General features: G+C 44.5%; 1 protein-coding gene across 1 annotated transcript in view; it reads left to right on the top strand.

Moving 5' to 3' along the window:
* Window positions 1–20,134, top strand: part of LOC311244009 (metabotropic glutamate receptor 8-like) — a gene marked incomplete at its 3' end in the record, with an annotated part of 78,347 nt that overhangs the window by 9,994 nt on the left and 48,219 nt on the right. The window contains exon 3 of the mRNA XM_084333418.1: window positions 111–251. Within this exon, the coding sequence (XP_084189544.1) occupies window positions 111–251 (141 nt within the window). The remainder of the gene's footprint in view (window positions 1–110; window positions 252–20,134) is intronic.

Genomic DNA, 20,134 nt, shown 5'->3' on the forward strand with positions numbered 1-20,134 from the left:
TCTCTCTCTCTCTCTCTCTCTCTCTCTCTCTCTCCCTCTCTCTCTCTCTCTCTCTCTCTCTCTCTCTCTCTCTCTCTCTCTCTCTCTCTCTCTCTCTCTCTCTCTCTCAGGTTTTGACCAGTACTTTACGTCCCGTTCTCTGGAAAACAACCGCAGGAACATCTGGTTTGCTGAGTTCTGGGAGGACGACTTCAGGTGCAAACTGACCCGACCAGGAATCAAGATCGACCCTGAGAAGAAGAAATGTACAGGTCAGTTTAAAACTGAAACATGACAGCAGGTCAGTTAAAACCTGAAACATGACAGCAGGTTAGTTTAAACCTGAAACATGACAGCAGGTCAGTTTAAACCTGAAACATGACAGCAGGTCGGTTTAAACCTGAAACATGACAGCAGGTCAGTTTAAACCTGAAACATGACAGCAGGTCAGTTTAAACCTGAAACATGACAGCAGGTCAGTTTATGTAACGTCCCACCGGTCCATGGACTGTTCTCCCCTGCTCTACCTCACCCTGTCCCTGTATGTGTGTTTCTCATCTATCTGTCCCTTAGTGTTCTTTCCCTTCTCTCTCTCTTTTGCTCTTTCTCTCTCCCCTTCTCTCTCTTGCCCTTCTTAATGTTCCCCTGTTAGTCTAGTGTTACTCTTCTTGTCTTGTATTAGGTTAACTGTTTTATTTTTTTATTTATTTATTTATTTATTTTATTTGCACCAACTGTTGGTGCATTATATGTGTATGACCGTCAGTCAATCATTGACATTGGATTAAGAAAAACTTACCGTTTGGATTGCTCTCTGGATCGGATCGCTGAACAGCAGAAATGGCCCACCGAGATCCTTTGTTATGCCGGCCACGGACAAGAAAAAAAGCTGCCGCGAAGACGAGGAAAGAGAGCCGGGGTCCGGAACAGACTGAGGTCCAAACGACACAGAACCACATTGCCCAGCATATTGTTGGCCAATGTGCAATCGATAGGAAACAAATTGGACGACATCAGAGCAAGGATCCAATTCCAGAGGGACATTCGGGATTGTAACGTCCTCTGTTTCACAGAAACTTGGCTGAGTCCAGATGTCCCGAATCATGCAATAGAACCGGCAGACCATTTCTTCGTTCTACGAAAAGACCGGACGGCATTAGAGTCACTAAAGAAGAAAGGAGGCGGCATCGCCTTCATGATAAACAAGGAGTGGTGCGATTTAGGCAACACAAAGGAAATGTCTAACCACTGTTCCCCAGACCTGGAGTTTATCACGATAAAATGTCGACCCTTCTTCCTCCCAAGAGAGTTAACGTCCATCATCCTCATCGGAGTGTACATTCCACCACACGCGAACACTGAGGTCGCACTTTCAAAACTTCACGACGAGGTAAACAAACTCCAGGCAGCTAACGTTGACGCGGCCATTTTGGTCTTGGGGGATTTCAACAGCGCGCGTCTTAAAAAGGTGCTGCCGAATTTCTATCAGCATGTGACCTGTCCCACCAGAGGCGAGAACATATTAGACCATGTATACTCGCAATTTAAGAATGGGTACAAGTCACAGGCTCTTAGTCCATTCGGTAAAAGCGATCACGTTGCAATTTTTCTTTTGCCTAAGTACAAACAGTGTCTCAAGCGAACGCCGGTGGTCTCGCGAGAGGTTAAACGTTGGACCGTGACGTCAGTAGAGTCACTCCAAGCAGTGCTGGGAAGCACAGAATGGAGTGTACTCCGTGATAACACAGCCAATATTAACGAATACACCGAAACGGTGATTGACTATGTCTGTACTCAGGTAGAAGTAATAATCCCCACCACCAAAATTAATATCTACCCAAACCAAAAGCCCTGGGTAGACAAATCCGTCCGTGAGGCTCTGAAAGTGCGCACATCAGCATACAACACCGGGCTGGTGACAGGCAACATGGAAGAACACAAGATGGCAAGATACAACGTCAGGAGAGCAGTAATAGAGGCAAAACGGCGTTACAGGGATAAAGTTGAACTTCAGTTTGAACAGGCTGACTCTAGAGGCATGTGGCAGGGCCTCAGAACAATGACAGACTACAAAGGAACCCCCCTCAAACTGAACAGTGACATCTCCTTAGCAAATGATCTCAACTCCTTCTATGCGAGGTTTGAGGCTGTGAATAACAACACCAGCCTACAAACCACGGCAATGGGGGGGGGGGGGGTCTGCTGATGGAGACTCAGTGTTCAGGGTAACAGAGCATGAGGTGAGACGGATCTTTAAAAAAGTGGATATCAGGAAGGCAGCAGGACCGGACGGCATCCCCGGCCGCGTCCTAAAAGTCTGTGCCGACCAACTGGCCCCGGTATTCACTGACATCTTCAACCTGTCCTTGGAACAGGCCGTCATCCCCACCTGTCTGAAGAAGTCCACCATCATCCCTGTACCCAAAAAATCTACGCCCGCTTGCCTCAACGACTACCGCCCTGTAGCCCTCACCTCCATAGCCATGAAGTGCTTTGAGAAGCTAGTGAAGGGCTACATCTGTTCCTCCCTCCCCATCAACCTGGACCCTCTGCAATTTGCATATCGCCCCAACAGGTCCACGGAGGACGCCATAGCCCATGTGCTGCACACAGCAGCATCACATCTGGACAAGAGGAAGGGGAACTATGTGAGAATGCTGTTCATCGACTACAGCTCAGCATTCAATACCATAGTCCCCTCCAAACTCATAGCCAAGCTCAGGGACCTGGGCTTGAACTATGACCTGTGCCAGTGGGTCCTGGACTTCCTGACGGGCAGACCCCAGGTGGTAAGAGCCGGCAACTGCACCTCCTCATCCATCACGCTCAACATAGGGGCCCCCCAGGGCTGTGTTCTGAGCCCCCTCCTCTACTCCCTGTACACACATGACTGCGTAGCACAGCGGAACAACAACACCATCATCAAATTTGCTGATGACACAGTAGTGGTGGGCCTGATCTCTGCCAACGACGAAAGGGCCTACCTGGAAGAGGTAGAGAACCTGTCACAGTGGTGTCAGGAGAACTGCCTCTCCCTGAACGTCAGCAAAACAAAAGAGATGATTGTGGACTTCAGGAGGTCGGGGGTCAAGGACTACAGCCCCCTCAGCATCGACGGGGCACCAGTTGAGAGAGTGAACAGTTTCAAGTACCTCGGAGCCCACATATCCGAGGACTTGACATGGACCACACACATTGACAGTGTTGTGAAGAAGGCACGACAACGCCTCTACTTCCTCAGGCGCCTAAGGAAGTTCCAAGTCAGTCAGAAGATCCTTAGGAACTTCTACTCATGTACAATAGAGAGCATCCTGACCGGCAACATCACCTCCTGGTTTGGGAATAGCACTGCACAAGACCGTAGCAGACTACAAAGAGTGACACGTTCAGCCGAACGCACAATTAGAGGGGGGCTTCCCACCCTCCAGAACATTTACAACAAGCGGTGCAAGGGGAAGGCTAAGAGAATTATTAAGGACTCGAGCCACCCGAACAACTGCCTCTTTGAACTGCTGCCGTCAGGCAAGCGATACCGGAGTCTTATGGCGAGCACAGAAAGACTCAGAAGGAGCTTCTATCCCCAGGCCATCAGGCTGCTAAACGAACAATAATCGCTAAACGAACAATAATCACTATGCAACAACCATCAAATGCACACAGCACACACACCCACACGCACACACACACTCACTCAAACAAACAACACACTGCAGCACCCACTCTCCACACTTTAGATCACACAAACACACTTACACTTTATATTTATTGATAAAGGATTTGCACTACAACTCGTACACCTACTGTGAATTGTACCTAAACTGCACCTTGTCCATTTATGCCTTGCACTATATAGTATTGTATATTAGTACACTGCACAGTATTGTATATTGTATGGTAACTACGTCTACGAACATTGTACATATGTCTAAACTGAACACTGTGACCTCTTTTTTTTCTTCTAATTTTTACTATGTTTTTATTTCATACTTATCTTGTCATGCACAGTCTCTGGAGCGCAACAGTAAGAAGCATTTTGTACAAAAGTATTCTGTACTTCTGTATGACAACTATTAAAGAAACTTGAAACTTGAACTTGAAACTTGTTTAGTCTTAGTCTTTGTAGTTACTGTCTGTTATTAGGTTCTCCGTTTAGTGTCTGTAGTCTGCTTGTTTTGTCCCAGTGTCTGGTGTTTGTCTTGTCATCCATAGTTGTAGTTCATTGTGTTGTTTCTTGTAGTTCTTTATCAGTCTGTTTCTCCTCCCAGGTGTCTCCAGTTGTAATCATCCCAGGTGTTTCTCGTTTGTCATTTGTTCCTGTGTATTTGAGTTCCTTGTTTCCTGTTCTCTGTGTGCGCTGTCCTTGTTTCACGTTCCATGTTTCAAGTAAGTGTTCCCCGTGTTAGATGTTAGTATTTAGAGTTAGTTATTGTGTTTCCTCCCCCCCCCCCTCTTCCAGTTGTTACTGAGAGGTTTTGTTTTTATTGTTTATGTAGCAGGGTGGATTATCCCTGCTTCGTGGGAACGGGTGTGCACAGTCACTGGGTAGCGAGACACAGTAGATCTCTGGCTAACTGCACCTCCGTCTTTGGGTCTGGAGCATCAACTGGAGGCTGGCAGTGGGAGTGGATGGGGCCCGGGATTTACCAACCTGGTCTGGTACTCTGGTCTTCCTCTCCCTTCCAGGGCGGTCAGCAGTACTCCCCAACACGCTCTCACTTCCCCCAATTACTCCTTTAACCCTCCCACACCTAGTGACTGAATTGTAAATAAATAACTTGGTTCCCCCCGCAAGCAGTACCCTCCCTCAGTGACACTAGAAACCTTACAGTAAGAAAGGGAAGGTTGAATAGGAAGGGGTTAATTGCAGTAACGTTACCCACACCAAAATGGTTAAGACTGGGCACAGGAAGGGACACGCACACAGAACCCCATTCAATGTTTTATGTTAATTGGTACGGTTCAGTTACAAAGATTTAATAGGGATAGTCAACTAGAATGAATTCCTACTATTACTCAGATTGTAACTCAACACCTTATAGCCACCTATATTATACACCCACCTCTGGGTTAGTACCAGGGATAATATACTTCAAATGTGTTTGACTCATCACCCACGTCTGGGTCAGTTCCATGTACAATACCTCTCTAAGGCTTTACTTATGGAGTCACAGGTCTAGAACCTCCCCACAGGGAAAGGGTTAATTGAATGGGAAATTATTATTCAAGAACCACACGTTATCACACTCAAAGGAAATCAAAAATGTGGGCCCACTGTACCAAAACAAAAGTCTTATACTAATGCCGGCATATAATGTGTATGGGGTACCCCTATGAACTGGATTTAGCAACGTTAGCTTCACCCGTAGGCCGCATCACACTGTGTACTGTGTAATAGATCCGGAGCATCAAAGCTCTATTGTACTCAACCAAAATGGCGGCCTCGCCGCGCCACCACCGTCCAGGTCGCAAGATGGCGTCGAACGCTCTCGTCACGGGCGTTAGCAAGCGGGGCTGGAGCAGAGGGGCAGTAGCGGGCTGAGGGCGCGTGCTGGTCGGGACGAACTCCCGTGCTGGCCTGAAGACGGCCGGTGCAGAGCAGACGTTGACGCCGGCGAAGACTAGTTGTTGACGGCCGGCGCTGGGTTGACGCGCAGCAATACTCTGGCCCTACCCTAAACTGAAGCTACTCTCTGGGTCCCAAACAGCCCACCTGCTACACGGTTATACTGTTGCGCAACGTGACTGGCTACACCACCGGTCTCTTCAGCGCCTCGCGCTCGGTGTATACTGGAGTCAATATAGCCGTTAGCAGCATGCTAAATATACCGCACACACTGCTACTATAACGCGCTATCTATGGACGTTAGTCCTTGGTTCAGTTTCTCTTACTCACGCACTATCACGGGATAACCCGTCATATACTCAAGTTCAATACGTTCGCCCGTGTGGTCCACAACGGGGGCTCTGTCGAGACATGACCGATCACATCCAAGTCCAAACTCAAAGAGGCTCGTTCTCCCCCCTTCCGTCTCCATTGGCTTGCTTCCTTCTCCGTCTCTCTCGTACGCTCTCTGCCTGCCACCGCGCCCCCTGCTGGTACCGCCAACTAGCCCCACAGGGAAGCACTGGATGAAAGAATATGACCCAGTGTTACTGTTCATAATCCATATTCCAGCCGGTAGAAGAAGGAGAAGTCCGCGTCATTGTTCGAGGGAATATTAATGGAAACTAGTTAGTATGTCTTGGTGCACCAGGGGAGATAAAAGGCAAGTCAGCACTTCTGAATAATAGCCATATTTTCAGGGTGCTACATTTAGTTAAAATTTTTGTCAGGTGACAAAAATAATTACCGACCAATATCCGCTTTACCGGCTCTATCCAAAGTGTATGAGAGAGTTGTGTATAACAGATTAAGCGAATACACTAACAAGCTCAATATACTCACCAGTTCTCAATACGGCTTCAGGAAAAAGAGAACAACGTACTGTATATGGCAATATTAGACCTCATTGAAAAAATAAATGATGCCATTGATCAGGGTGAATGTGGGGTGGGCGTTTTCTTGGACTTATCAAAGGTCATTGACACCATAGACTTCAATATTCTACTCGGGAAACTGCACCATTATGGCACCATTAACACATTGAGTGCCACGCCCCTTCCGGGAAGTGACCTGGCCATGCCGTCCATTAACCCCATGTAAACGTAGTTGTACTTTGTAGAGCTAAACCTATATTTTATAGTATATCTATGGGTCTAATAACGCCGCCGAGTCTCATTGAGCTGCTTCTGGTCAACATGCAAAAAACAGATTATTTTTTCATCCGTACATTTACGTTTTATACCGTTTTGAATATGAACATAGTGCGGCCGCTTCTGAGCAATTCCAGGGAAAATACACGAAAACAGCGTTTTTGTGTAATTCAATAAACACGTTGTCATTTTTCGCCTGATTATCGGATCTTCCTGAAATCAATGCTAGATCATCACTACTATCCTTTGTCGTGCACGCATACAATGTGATTTAGACCGGCGCGCCCAACAACCCAACGGCACACAGTCATACACATAAAACACAGATAGCTTCAATAGCTGTAGAAATAAATATCAGATCAACGCAAGCTTTCATATATGGTGTCCTTACCTGGTCTCTGAAGTAATGCAAAAAAAAGAATCCAATAATCTCATTGCCATGACAGTTATCCACAGCGATCCTGTCCCCGACGTTGTTGGGCATTGCACTTCAACGGGCGGGTGGGGTCAGTAGTCCAAAACATCCCTACAAGCGTGTATTTAGGAGCCGCCCCCATGCCGCAGCTCGGTAGAGAAAATAAACTAACCAGTTTCTAACGGGGTGCAATAATGCCGGAAGGCGTTAGAGGGCGGTATAAGACCGTCTGCCAGCTCAGACACACTCAGAACAGTATGCACAAGGTGCCCCGCTGAATTATGTAGATCTACGTTTCCGGCACTCAATGATCGGGCGACAGAAACGTAGATCTACGTGAACGCCAATCAAAGTGTTAACGCACAATTCTGTTAACGCCACTATTTTTTTATTAATTCGTAAACCTTTTTTAACGATTAACGTTTTAGAAAAAAAAGATAAAATTATTATTTTCTTTTTTTATTATTCTTTTTTTATTAGACTTCACTCAGGTGTATTATTGATACTCTCATTGATACTATGTTTGTTTCTGACTCAAAGTCAGAAACACACACCTACACACACACACACACACACACACACACACACACACACACACACACACACACACACACACACACACACACTTCAGAAACAAACATAGTATCAATGAGAGCATCAATAATACACCTGAGTGATGTCTAGTAAAAATTAAAAAAAAAGCATTTTTTTATTTTTATTTTTTGGCCCCCCCCCCCCAGTGCTGGGCCCTTGGAATCATCCTAAGCTACCCCCCCCAGCTACGCCCCTGGACACAAATGCCAACATTTTATGATGAATTGAAAATGGGGGACCCTGATGTAAACAAGGGGTCTGGCTCTCAATTGGTTCAGTAGCTATTTACATGGTAGGCAACAGAATGTCGATATAAACAATCACAAATCAATAAAAATGGACATCAAATATGGGGTCCCCCAGGGGTCAATTCTAGGGCCTTTACTATTCATCCTGTATATAAATTATTTTGTCAACTCTTTTGAAATTCTGCACAAAGTAATATTTGCTGATGACACAAATTAGTTTTTTTCCCATAAAAATCCACTCAAGCTACAAGATTTACTCAACGCTGAATTACAAAAAGTAGATACCTGGTTTAACCTCTTCCGCCCGTGCGGTCCGTCGAAAGTCCGCCATCTTGGAAATCTGAAGTCGGGAATTGTATTTTTTTTTTATGCCATTTTGAAGCGGACACCCACAGCTTTCAATGAGCTTAGAACATTTTCAGAAACACCCTACCCAGAAGCATAGGTCCCGGCAGCGTCAATACTTTAGGCAACCAACTTGCGTTCAGCGTTTCTCTGATTGGCCACGACGCCCATGTGACCGCGGCAGCGCGAGAGAGCGGCAGTGCGGAAATAGGCTGCATTCTATTGCCATGCTCTGCGACAAACTCTAACCTTAACCAACTCCGAAAGAATGCCTAAACTTAACCCTAACCTTAACCAACTCCGAAAGAATGCCTAAACATAACCGGCGAAAGAAATATTGCCATGCTCTAAGACAAACTCTAACCTTAACCAACTCCGAAAGAATGCCTAAACTTAACCCTAACCATAACCAACTCCGAAAGAATGCCTAAACTTAACCCTAACCTTAACCAACTCCGAAAGAATGCCTAAACTTAACCGGCGAAAGAATGCACGTTTATATAGAGATGATAAATTAATTAAACGTAAAAAAAAAGAAAAAAAAAAAATTGAAGTGATTCGAACTTGTCACCAACGCACCGCAGGCTCCACAGCAAGGCGGCGAACGAGTTGAGCTAACCGTCGATGTTAAAACAGGGGGGATTACGGCTGCATAATGCCGCGGCAGAGCTTCGCAAGCTCTGCCGGTCCGCTCCCCCATCTTTTATTTTATTTTTTTTAGCGTTTTATTGCTTTTCTGGTCAAGCATGACCGACAGATATAGGTTGAAACGGGATATAGATCAGGGGAAGACATTCTGGGAAATGACGGCGGGTCCGGGAATCGAACTCGAGTCCCCCAGATCCGTGACGCAGCACGGTTTTCCCCGACGCAGAAATAGCGCAGAGATATGCGGTGAGCTACTGGAGCTCCCCCAGGGTGCCCCATTTTCAATTCATATAGACATTTATGACATACACAACATACATGACATTTATGGCATAGGGACATATAGGTATTTAGTACTGATACATTTGTGACATAAACGGTATTCAAATATACAGTACTGTTACCCCTAGATCCTGACAGAGTATATACATATGATGGGGAGGGGACTGTACATTAGGAGGGGGTGGGTGGGTGGGAGAGAAATATACATACGGCGGGGAGGGAATATATACATGCGGTGGGGAGGACTACTCTACTGTACATTACAGTAGATTTCATTATCTGTTCTTATGCACGCCTGGTGATACTAAATCCAAATTGAACTTGGGCATTTGAAAGATAATATATGTATATAAATAAATGTGCGAATTGGCTATAATAAGGTAATCTATAAGCCTGCTATTCTATATTATATATTATACAACGGCATGCAAATTTCTCGATTCTGATTGGCTGAAACAGTCATTTTACACGTCTTTATTGGCAACAATCCACGCTGCTGGCCCAGGACCCGCCCACAACCGACCCACATCACATCACTCCGCCGGATCACAAGAAGGTGGCCAATAATATTTACAAATGGATATGTTAATGGCGACTAAACGACTAAATATCAAGCGATTCTGTCACAGCGAATGTCTTAGTCGTTTAAACAATGTTGGATGATGTAATTGATGGGTCTTGACTCAATCTAGAACAAAAGAAAAATCGCGGATTGATTGATAGATTAATTGATTGATTTAAATTTCTTCCTTCCTACTTTCTACTGACTGCAGCGTTCTCTCTCACTTGACGCTGGCGTACCCACAAACACACACACACACATACACACACACACACACACACACACACACACACACACACACATACACACACACGCACACACACACTGTGACACACACACACACACACACACGCACACACACACACACACACACACTCCTGTCTGCAACAGCGGGGGAGTCAGACTGAGAGAGAAGCAGCGCTGTTTTAAGTGAGCATGGTCTATTGAATTGATTGATTGGTTGATTGCTAATTTTATTACTGTACCCCTGGTTTCCAACTGGTTAAGTTTAGGCTAAAATAAATAAATAAAAAAATAGGGCGAAGAAAACGTTTTTTTCCTATAGGGCAAAGAAAACGTTTTAATTTGTTTTACCTACTTTATAATTGTGTGTATTGAGCCGTATTGTATTGTACCCATTCTGCATCTGGTAATAAAATTTTCAATCAATCATTCCAATAATACACAGTTGGATGTGTTAGTTGGTTGGATGCACTTCAAGCTGCTTCCACATGAGGCAACTTCTCTCAATCATTCCAATAATACACAGTTGGATGTGTTAGTTTGGTTGGATGCACTTCAAGCTGCTTCCACATGGAGTTGTGGGAACTACTTTTTCTGGCGGATGGTTTTTTCAATAAATCTTCGATTAATGTGTGTTTATTGTATAGAAATAAGGTTGGATGAATCTGGCAGTTGTATAAAAGCTTTACACCACGTGCAGTCGTGATTTGTGACCAATAAACCATGCCTAGGGGGGTCTAACGACCCTCGGCTGCGCCTCGGGCCTAACAACCACCCCTAGGCATGGTTTATTGGTCACAAACCACTCCTGCGTGTGATGTAATGCTTAAATAATATTTCAAATTGCATTGGTCCGGATAGGAGAATTCAGTACTGTATCTACAGAACCTTCTGTTTAATCATCTTCCCTTTATTCATTTCCTTAGATTTTTTTGTACACATGATCTCAAGAAGGTACTGAACAGTGGCAGTTTTTCATGTCTGGTCATTATTAGCCCCTTGCGTGACTGCGGTGCTGGGGCTCTACCGCAGTCACTCTCAGCTAGACCGCTACCATTTTCAAAATAAGTCAAGTCAAGAGTTTTAATTGTCACGGCATACAGGTATACAATGAAATGCGGGTGGTCTTGCCCGCAACGATGTGCAATACAGTGGTACATATAATAGAATCAAAAGAAGGAAACAACATTGTGCAGTAACAGGTAGCAGGTAACATGGAGTGACATCTCGGTATCTGTACATAGTTATTTACAGAGCATATGGGACATGCTAGTTAGCTTTGGTAGTGCAATACACTGTTCCTGTTATTCTAATTTAAAGTGTCCTTTCCTTTGGCCATAAGTGTGCGTGTGTGCGACATGAGTGTGTGCCCGCTCATGTTAAAGTGTTAAGTGGCTGCTCGTGTGTGAGCGTGCACAGTGTGCGTGTCGTGTGTGTGTTCATGTGTGCTTGTGTGTGGACAGTTCAATGTTCTGAGCACTCAATGTTCATTGTTCATGGCTCTGATGGCCTGGGGGAAGAAGCTGAGCCTAAGCCGCTCTGTCCTAGTAGCTGGGGTTCGCAGGCGTCTGCCTGACCTCAGCAGCTGAAACAGGCTGTTATTGGGGTGGTGAGGGTCTTTCATTATCCTGCAGGCTCTGGATTTGCACCTCTTGTTGTATAGAACCTGCAGGGGGGGTAGTGCAATACCCGTGGTACGCTCGGCTGAGCGCACCACTCTCTGTAGGGCCTTCTTGTCCTGTGCCGTGCTGTTTCCATACCAGGCAGTGATGTTTCCGGTCAGGATGCTCTCTACAGCTCCTGAGTAGAAGGACTGGAGTATCTTTCCCGATACTCTGAACTTCCTTAACTGTCTCAGGTGGTAGAGACGCTGTTTCGCCTTCTTTACTACTGTGTCTATGTGTGTTGACCATGTCAGGTCCTCTGAGATGTGGACCCCCAGGTACTTGAAGCTGCTCACCCTGTCCACGGTAGCCCCGTTAATCATCAGTGGTGTGTGCGTCTCCTGCTGTCCTCTCCTATAATCCACGATCAGCTCCTTGGTTTTACCAATGTTCAGGAGCAGGCTGTTGTCCTGGCACCAGCGTTCCAGTACCTCAACCTCCTCCCGGTAGGCCTTCTCGTCGTTGTCCGAGATCAGCCCCACCACCACCGTGTCATCTGCGAACTTCACTATGGAGTTGGAGCTGAACTTGGCCACACAGTCGTGTGTGTAGAGTGAGTACAGCAGGGGGCTCAGAACACAGCCCTGGGGGGACCCGATGCTCAGGGTGATGGTGTTGGAGGTCTGACCCCCCACCCTGACCGCCTGGGGTCTTTCGCTCAGAAAGTCCAGTACCCAGGCGCTCAGGGCGGAGCTCAGACCTAGCTCGATCAGCTTGTCCACCAGTCTGGTGGGGACTATGGTGTTGAACGCTGAGCTGTAGTCAATGAACAACAGTCTCACGTAGCCCCCCTTCTGACGGTCAAGGTGCGAGAGGGTGCTGTGCAGTACCTGGGAGACCGCGTCGTCGGTGGACCTGTTTGTCCTGTATGCAAATTGCATAGGGTCCATATCACTGGGGAGGGAGGCACAAATGTGGTCCTTGACCAGCCTCTCGAAACATTTCATGACCACAGAGGTGAGTGCCACCGGTCTGTAGTCATTTGGACATGCTGGGGAGGGTTTCTTCGGCACAGGGATGATGGTAGACATCTTGAAGCAGGCAGGGACCACTGACTCCGCCAGTGATTGATTAAATATGGCGGTGAACACAGGGGCCAGCTGGTTGGCACAGGTCTTGAGTATACGTCCTGTTATGCCATCTGGTCCAGCAGCCTTCCTGGTGTTCACCTGCATAAATGCTCTTCTCACACTGTGTTCCGACAACGAGAGAGCGTCCCCCCCCCCCTCGCGGTTGCCCCCCCCCCTCCACAACAGCCGGCGCGCCAGTGACGTCACTAGCCGGAGAGCCAGCAGCGCCACTGTCTACACCAAACCGAGCGTAGAAGATGTTGAGCTTGTCCGCGAGGGAGGCGTCGTCGCTCCCCATTGAGGGGGCGCTGACTTTATAGTCAGTTATTGTCTTCAGTCCCTGCCATAATCCTCTTGTGTCGTTTTGTGCCATTTGTGTCTCCAGTTTATCAGCATATGTCCTCTTAGCAAGTTTGACAGCCTTGCGTAGAGTATAGACTGAAGCCTTATACTCCTCCATGTTTCCTGACTCTCTACCCAGGTTGTAGGCGGTGGTACGAGAGTTCAGAGCTGCTCTAATAGTGCTATCCACCCACGGTTTCTGGTTTGGGAAAATCCGCACCGTTTTCCTGGGGACAATACCATCGGCTATTGTTGTGATATAACACACCACTGTGTCTGCTAGCTCGCTGACGTCACTGGCGCTTCCTTTGAACATATCCCAATCCGTGTCTGTAAGCACGTCCTGGAGCGTGGCCTCTGATTCGTCGGTCCACTTCTTTGTCTCACGTGACACGACGGCGTCACGTGATCTCTGTTGATATGCCGGAAATAGCAAGATGGAGTCATGATCGCTCGAGCTTGTGGACCCCGTTAATGGCGGAGCGGCTACTGCCTTGTAACCGGCTTTGAACGGGGAATAACAGTGGTCGAGTGTGTTTTTCCCTCTGGTGGAGCAAGCGATGTGCTGAAAAAAGGACGGCATCACTTTCTTCAGGTTGGCCTGGTTGAAATCGCCGGCCACTACCATCGCTGCGTCTGGGTGTTTGATCTGGTGTCTGTTGAGATTATCGTGTAGTTCGCCCAGCGCTTTGCCCGTATTCGCGTGTGGGGGGATATACACGGCAGTCATGACGACCGCGGTGAACTCCCTCGGGAGATGAAACGGACGACACAGGATAGAAAGATGTTCCAAGTCCGGCGAACACGAGTTTGAGAGAACCTGCACCCCCTCGGGATTAACCCAGGAATTGTTCGTGATGAGGCAGACTCCGCCGCCAATGGTCTTTCCTGAGCCAGGGGTACGATCTGCACGTAAGACTGTGAAGGCATCCGAGGGAGATACGCTTTTGAGCGAGCCGTGTATTTCCGCCATTGGTGTCACCGCACATGCGCACCAGGCATTTGGCTGCCTGGTCCAGGCATTACAGGCGGAAATACACGGCTCGCTCTGTGAGTACCACTCGTGGAGTAACAATGATTTAAACTGTTTATTAGCAACTCCGAGCTTCCAGACCCCACTGTAAAGCTGTGTTAAACCCATATTGTACGCTGGGTATCTTTGAAATTCATATATGATATATTTTTGACCAACCCCGAGCCCCGCAATCACGCTTGGTACCTTATTTTGAAAATGGTCGCGGTCTAGCTGAGAGTGACTGCGGTAGAGCCCCAGCACTGCAGTCGCAAAAGGGGCTAGGTCATTATTAGCATCACTGTCAAAGATGCAAAGAAAAATCATAATTCATATTCTCCTTTGTTTCATCACAATTTAAGCAAGCCTAGTAATAGACACAATATTTCTGACACTGGGAATACATTCACTGAGGTCCATAGATGTCCCAATAATATGCAAATGAAGCTGTGTAGAAGTGGAGCAATATTCCATTTACTTAGGTATGTATTTTAGGCGGATTTTCAGAAAATGGGGCTCCGGGCTTAAGAGGTTAAGTGCAATAAATGATCACTAAATCTCAGCAAAACAAACTTTATTGTTTTTCACTCAAATTGGATGCGCACTGATCATATTTGCATTAAGATTAATGGAAAGGAGCTGTCAAGAGTGGTGTCCACAAAATTCCTGGGGGTCATCATCGATGAGTCACTAAATTTCAAATAACACATTAAATATCTACTAACAAAACTGTCCAAATATGTTGGTTTATTCTGTAAAATACGTTATTTTCTACCCTTACCTGCCCTTCTCACTCTCTATAAAACTTTGTATGAACCCCTCATTAATTATTGTAATGTCATATGGTGCAACACTTACCCCAGCCATCTCAAGAAACTTGAAAGTTTACAAAAAGAAATACTAAGAGTAGTGTCATGGTCCAGGTTTAATACACCCTCACGCCCTTTGTTCCATCGCTTTGGTCACCCTCACGCCCTTTGTTCCATCGCTTTGGTCTCCTGAGGCTTGCTGAGTTTAATGTACACCAAAATGCATCAATTATGTATCAAGTTGTATCAACATGAATCACAGACTGTCTGAGCTTGTCCCAGTCTGCCGTCCACTGCACATCCACAACACAAGAAATAGGCATCTTATCTTTGGCAAGAGGAGAAAACTCAAATGTGCCAGCCTAAGTATAGCATGCAGGGGCCCGCAGATCTGGAACGAGCTCGACGAGAGTCTGAATCTGTCAAAATCCATTACAACCTTCAAAAAATCACTGAAAGAGGAACTGCTTAAATCATATCTCTAAATAGAATCCATACTTAGGTATATTAATTGTCTGTATTTATGTATCTATGTTGTATGTTTGTTAGTAGGTAGGTGTCTAAGCCTACCCACATTGTATGTTTTTGTTTGTTTATATTTTGTTTATATCTTTATCAGGCTCCCTCCAAAAGCTTTAAATAGCTTCTTGGGAGACCTGGCACATGCACACAATCTCGACGATGATGTTTTCACATGAAGATATGTATATGTAATATATCGTGTGTGTGTGTGTGTGTGTGTGTGTGTGAATACATTCATTCATTACACCACCACATTGTGACAGTTTAAACCTGAAACATGACAGCAGGTCAGTTTAAACATGACAACAGGTCAGTTTAAACATGAAACATGACAACAGGTCAGTTTAAACATGAAACATGACAACAGGTCAGTTTAAACCTGAAACATGACAACAGTTCAGTTTAAACATGAAACATGACAACAGGTCAGTTTAAACATGAAACATGACAACAGGTCAGTTTAAACCTGAAACATGACAACAGTTCAGTTTAAACATGAAACATGACAACAGGTCAGTTTAAACATGAAACATGACAACAGGTCAGTTTAAACCTGAAACATGACAGCAGGTCAGTTTAAACATGTGTTAGATTCTGATCAATTCGGCCAGTATCACGTCTTCTTGTGTTATCCTCTCTCCTCTGCGTTGTGTACTTTTAATGATCCTGACGTCTCATATACTGGCTGTACAATCCTTATCTCTCCCCGTTAGTGCGATCCGCCACCATAATGTTTCACCACCTTCGTAAGAATTCGACACCTTGACAGCATACCTTTCTTGAAAGAGCGTTGTTTATTGATATAAACAGAAGCCTCAGCCCAGATGTTATCAGATTGTATTTTCATTGCTATCGTCTCTGCTGTTATTCAGTCCAATGGTGGCTCAGGCCTTGTCTAGCCAGAACCCTTCTCCCGTTAGCCGAAGCTAATGATGATGTGTCATCCCCCCCCCCACCGGCGAGGGTGAGAGGGATGAGAGTCTCTGATGGTATCTTCCCTCCTGTGGAATTTGTTTCTTTTGTTCTGCCCTTACCCGGAACCACTGTTCGATTTATATGATCTCCGTCATAGCAACAACGGCCCCGCCCCTCTTCTGGTTGTCATGCGACGCGCTGTCATGACAACTGTTAATAACCTTTCACACATTTCAAAACGTTTCATTACTGTCAAAACCTCCATCGCCTGCGTCCACACTCGCTGTTATCAATGTGTTCCAGATCGGAATGTCAACATCCCCTGCTCAGTGTGCTGCTATTCAGTGACTCCTGCTCGCTCTGAACCACGTCTTCTATCACCGTCTGCTAAGGCAAGCACATTTCTGACCTCTCTGACCTGGCCCCTTTTTATAATCTATACATCACATACATTGAAAACCACCACCGATTTCCTTCACATGAAACATGACAACAGGTCAGTTTAAACCTGAAACATGACAACAGGTCAGTTTAAACATGAAACATGACAACAGGTCAGTTTAAACATGAAACATGACAACAGGTCAGTTTAAACCTGAAACATGCCAGCAGGTCAGTTTATCTGTGATTATGTGTGTGTTTATTACAGTCATTATTATAAAATAATATTATAGTATATAAGGCTGAGACCACTTATCGATATATCGATAATTATAAATACTTTATACTATACTAAAATACTAGGTCTTGTGGCATGTTTTAGTTAAAACATCCCCATTTCATGTAAATTCAGTTGAATAGCAACTCTGCACTGTGCATTCAATATGCAGTGCACTCCTCCATCACATCCAGAGACCACGACTATAAAATGAGAAGGATCGCTGTGGTAGTTTTGAATGGGGAAATCTGTAACATTAAAGATGGCGGTAACAACAAAAAATTGCTGCAAAATAAACATAAATTAGTTGTTTAAATAAAAAAAATTTAATTAATAAATAAATAAATTATACTAATAAAAATATCGATATTTATCGATAATTTGGTCCCGATTTATCTATTCTTCCAAATGGCATATCGTTGCAGCCTTAATAGTATATAGTAGAGAATAGATGGAAGTAGAAAATAGATTGTTATGGGAACAGAGGAACGGGACCCGTAATAAAGCAATGCGACTGGTTCAACAGGAAAACGCCAAAAACAGCGTGTATTTATTCAACAAAAGTTCAAAGACAAAACAGAGTAATACAACAATAACGATAGTGGTGGTGTAGTGCGGACAGGTCGGAGGCCTGGGATAATGAAGTGTGTCTTTACCAAAATGTGAAAGCAGATGACTATGGGCGGAATCCACAGAGAATGGATTGCGCGAAGCAAATTGCATCCGTGGAGCCTGCTCTGCGTCTGCGAGCTATCCACGAAAGCACATTGCTCGATGAGATACCAGCGCAGACACGGCCAATATATGTGTGGCTCGCTCGCGAGCAGTCTGCACTCTGCACCCCTGACAGCCTCTTGGCAGAAATGTCTGTGTCAAAATGTAGCGAGCTGTCAAGTTTAGCGCGCTGTCCAAAAAAAGAAAAGAAACTAGAAATCAAGATGGAAAGCAGTAAAAAGAAACCTGCATTTAAAACCAACAACAGCAAATGACACATGCCGTTCCTTCGAATGTGGAGAGATCTAATTCTGTATTTTAATCTGTATTTAACCTTTATCTATTCGGTGAAGACCAGTTATTCTAATTAAAGAATTTACATTATCTATCTGACCCACTTTGTCCCACCAAAATCTTACTGTTGTCCTGCTTTTGCACTCCTCTTACGAAGTAAACTAAATACAATACAAAATGAACGGAATACTAAAGAAAATAGATCTTATGAGTTATGAACAGTATCTAACTTGTTCGAGAAATATAAAGCCGAGTGCCAATAGCCTTCGCAACGCGTGATTTAGAAATAAGGCTAAGCACTGACATTTCAAATGCTGGTTCTGAGATGATCAATACAGTAAACATTTATTTCTGATATAGGTGCTGATCAGCAGTAATGCAATGTCATGATTATTATTATTCTGAAGTTGTTATTATTATTATTAAATTAAAAGTTAATAAATAATTAATTAATAAGAACTCCTCTCCTTCACTATAATCTAATTATGAAATCAGATATAGGCCAGGGCTTTACAACTTAATAAAGATATTGAATATATATGAAATGGGATAGAAACGAAATTAAATGTATACCATATACAATAGAATATAGTGCTATAATTATATAATATTTAATATTATATAATTCCGTTTATATCCTATTTAATTGTATTCATTCTCTTTATTAAGTTGTAAAGCCCTGGCCTATATTTGATTTCATAATTAGATTATATTCTAGTGAAGGAGAGGAGTTATTATTAATTAATTATTAATTTTATAATAATAATAATAATAATAATAATAATAATAATAATAATAATAATAATAATAATAATAATAATAATAATAATAATAATTACTTTGTTTTATATAGCGCCTTTCATAAAACCTATGGTCGCTTATAGGGGAAGAAATAACAAACAGACTGTAGCTAAGGGGCTACACAACCCTGACTGTATTTAAATAATGAGTTTGGCAAATACTATACTAAATGATATATTAACCAATATTAAATGTACACAAAATGGCGGACACTCTTATTAACTGGAGGGGACAGGGGTACCAAGTTGAATTATTACATTTAATGTGTAACATAAAAACACACATGTAACATATCACATTAATATCCTGTGGTCACATTAATATCCTGGGGCTAATAAAATTTACATGCAACCAGTCGGGTAGTCGCTGGATAGGGGGGTCTCGTACGGACCGGCTTCATATAGTCCAAAACGCTGGTCTTCGGTGTTGGAGTATGTCACTCACTTCTCCTGGCTTTGGCGATATTACGATACCGTTTTGAACTGGTCATTCACTTCACCAACGTTACCATACCGCGTTGTGGCAAAAAACAACTATCTCCTCTCTCTCTCACTTTTTCTTCCCCAACTAACGGTATCTTTCTCTCCGTTCCAATACGTAACGTGCAGGTGAGTGGCTTGCAAACTAATGGTAACTCTTCTCCGTCCCGTCCCAATACGTGCAGGTGCGTGCTGTATACAGCCACTATAGCGATATATCTCTGCATGTGGCTTTATATTTGTCGCTCAAATTAGATTATGTTTATACGAGCATTACGCCAAAGCCCACAACGTTATATAACGATATTTAAATAAGTACGATGCTCAATATCTTGATTTGATATTGTCGTTCGAGATATTCTATACTCTTTCACGGTCATGCCTGTCTGCTACAATTACTGCTGCCATGATCACCTGTTTAGAGGCTCATTTACATAGAAAGGGGAGATGTTCCGCCCATATTACCTCATTTAAATATACGCCAATTGCACGGACGCAAAGCCTATGTTACACATGAGCAACCCCGTTTCATTCATTTGAGAGTGAGATGCGCCGGCTTTGCTTCGGAAAAAGCGCGCAAAGCCTCTGTGGATTCCGCCCCATGTGTGTGTGTATTAATATGTAGAATGGAGTCTTACCGTGTTGAATATGTAGTGGTGTCCGGGGTTGCCTAACAACGCCAGGAAACAATATAGGGATCCCAGAGGGAATTAAACACGAGGGGTAGGCGAGGTGGGGGGAAAAACACGGGAGGGGCAAGCGAGTGGATGAACGCGACGAGCGTG

This window comes from Notolepis coatsorum (assembly GCF_963971535.1).
Source record: "Notolepis coatsorum genome assembly, chromosome: 17".
Classification (NCBI taxonomy): domain Eukaryota; kingdom Metazoa; phylum Chordata; class Actinopteri; order Aulopiformes; family Paralepididae; genus Notolepis; species Notolepis coatsorum.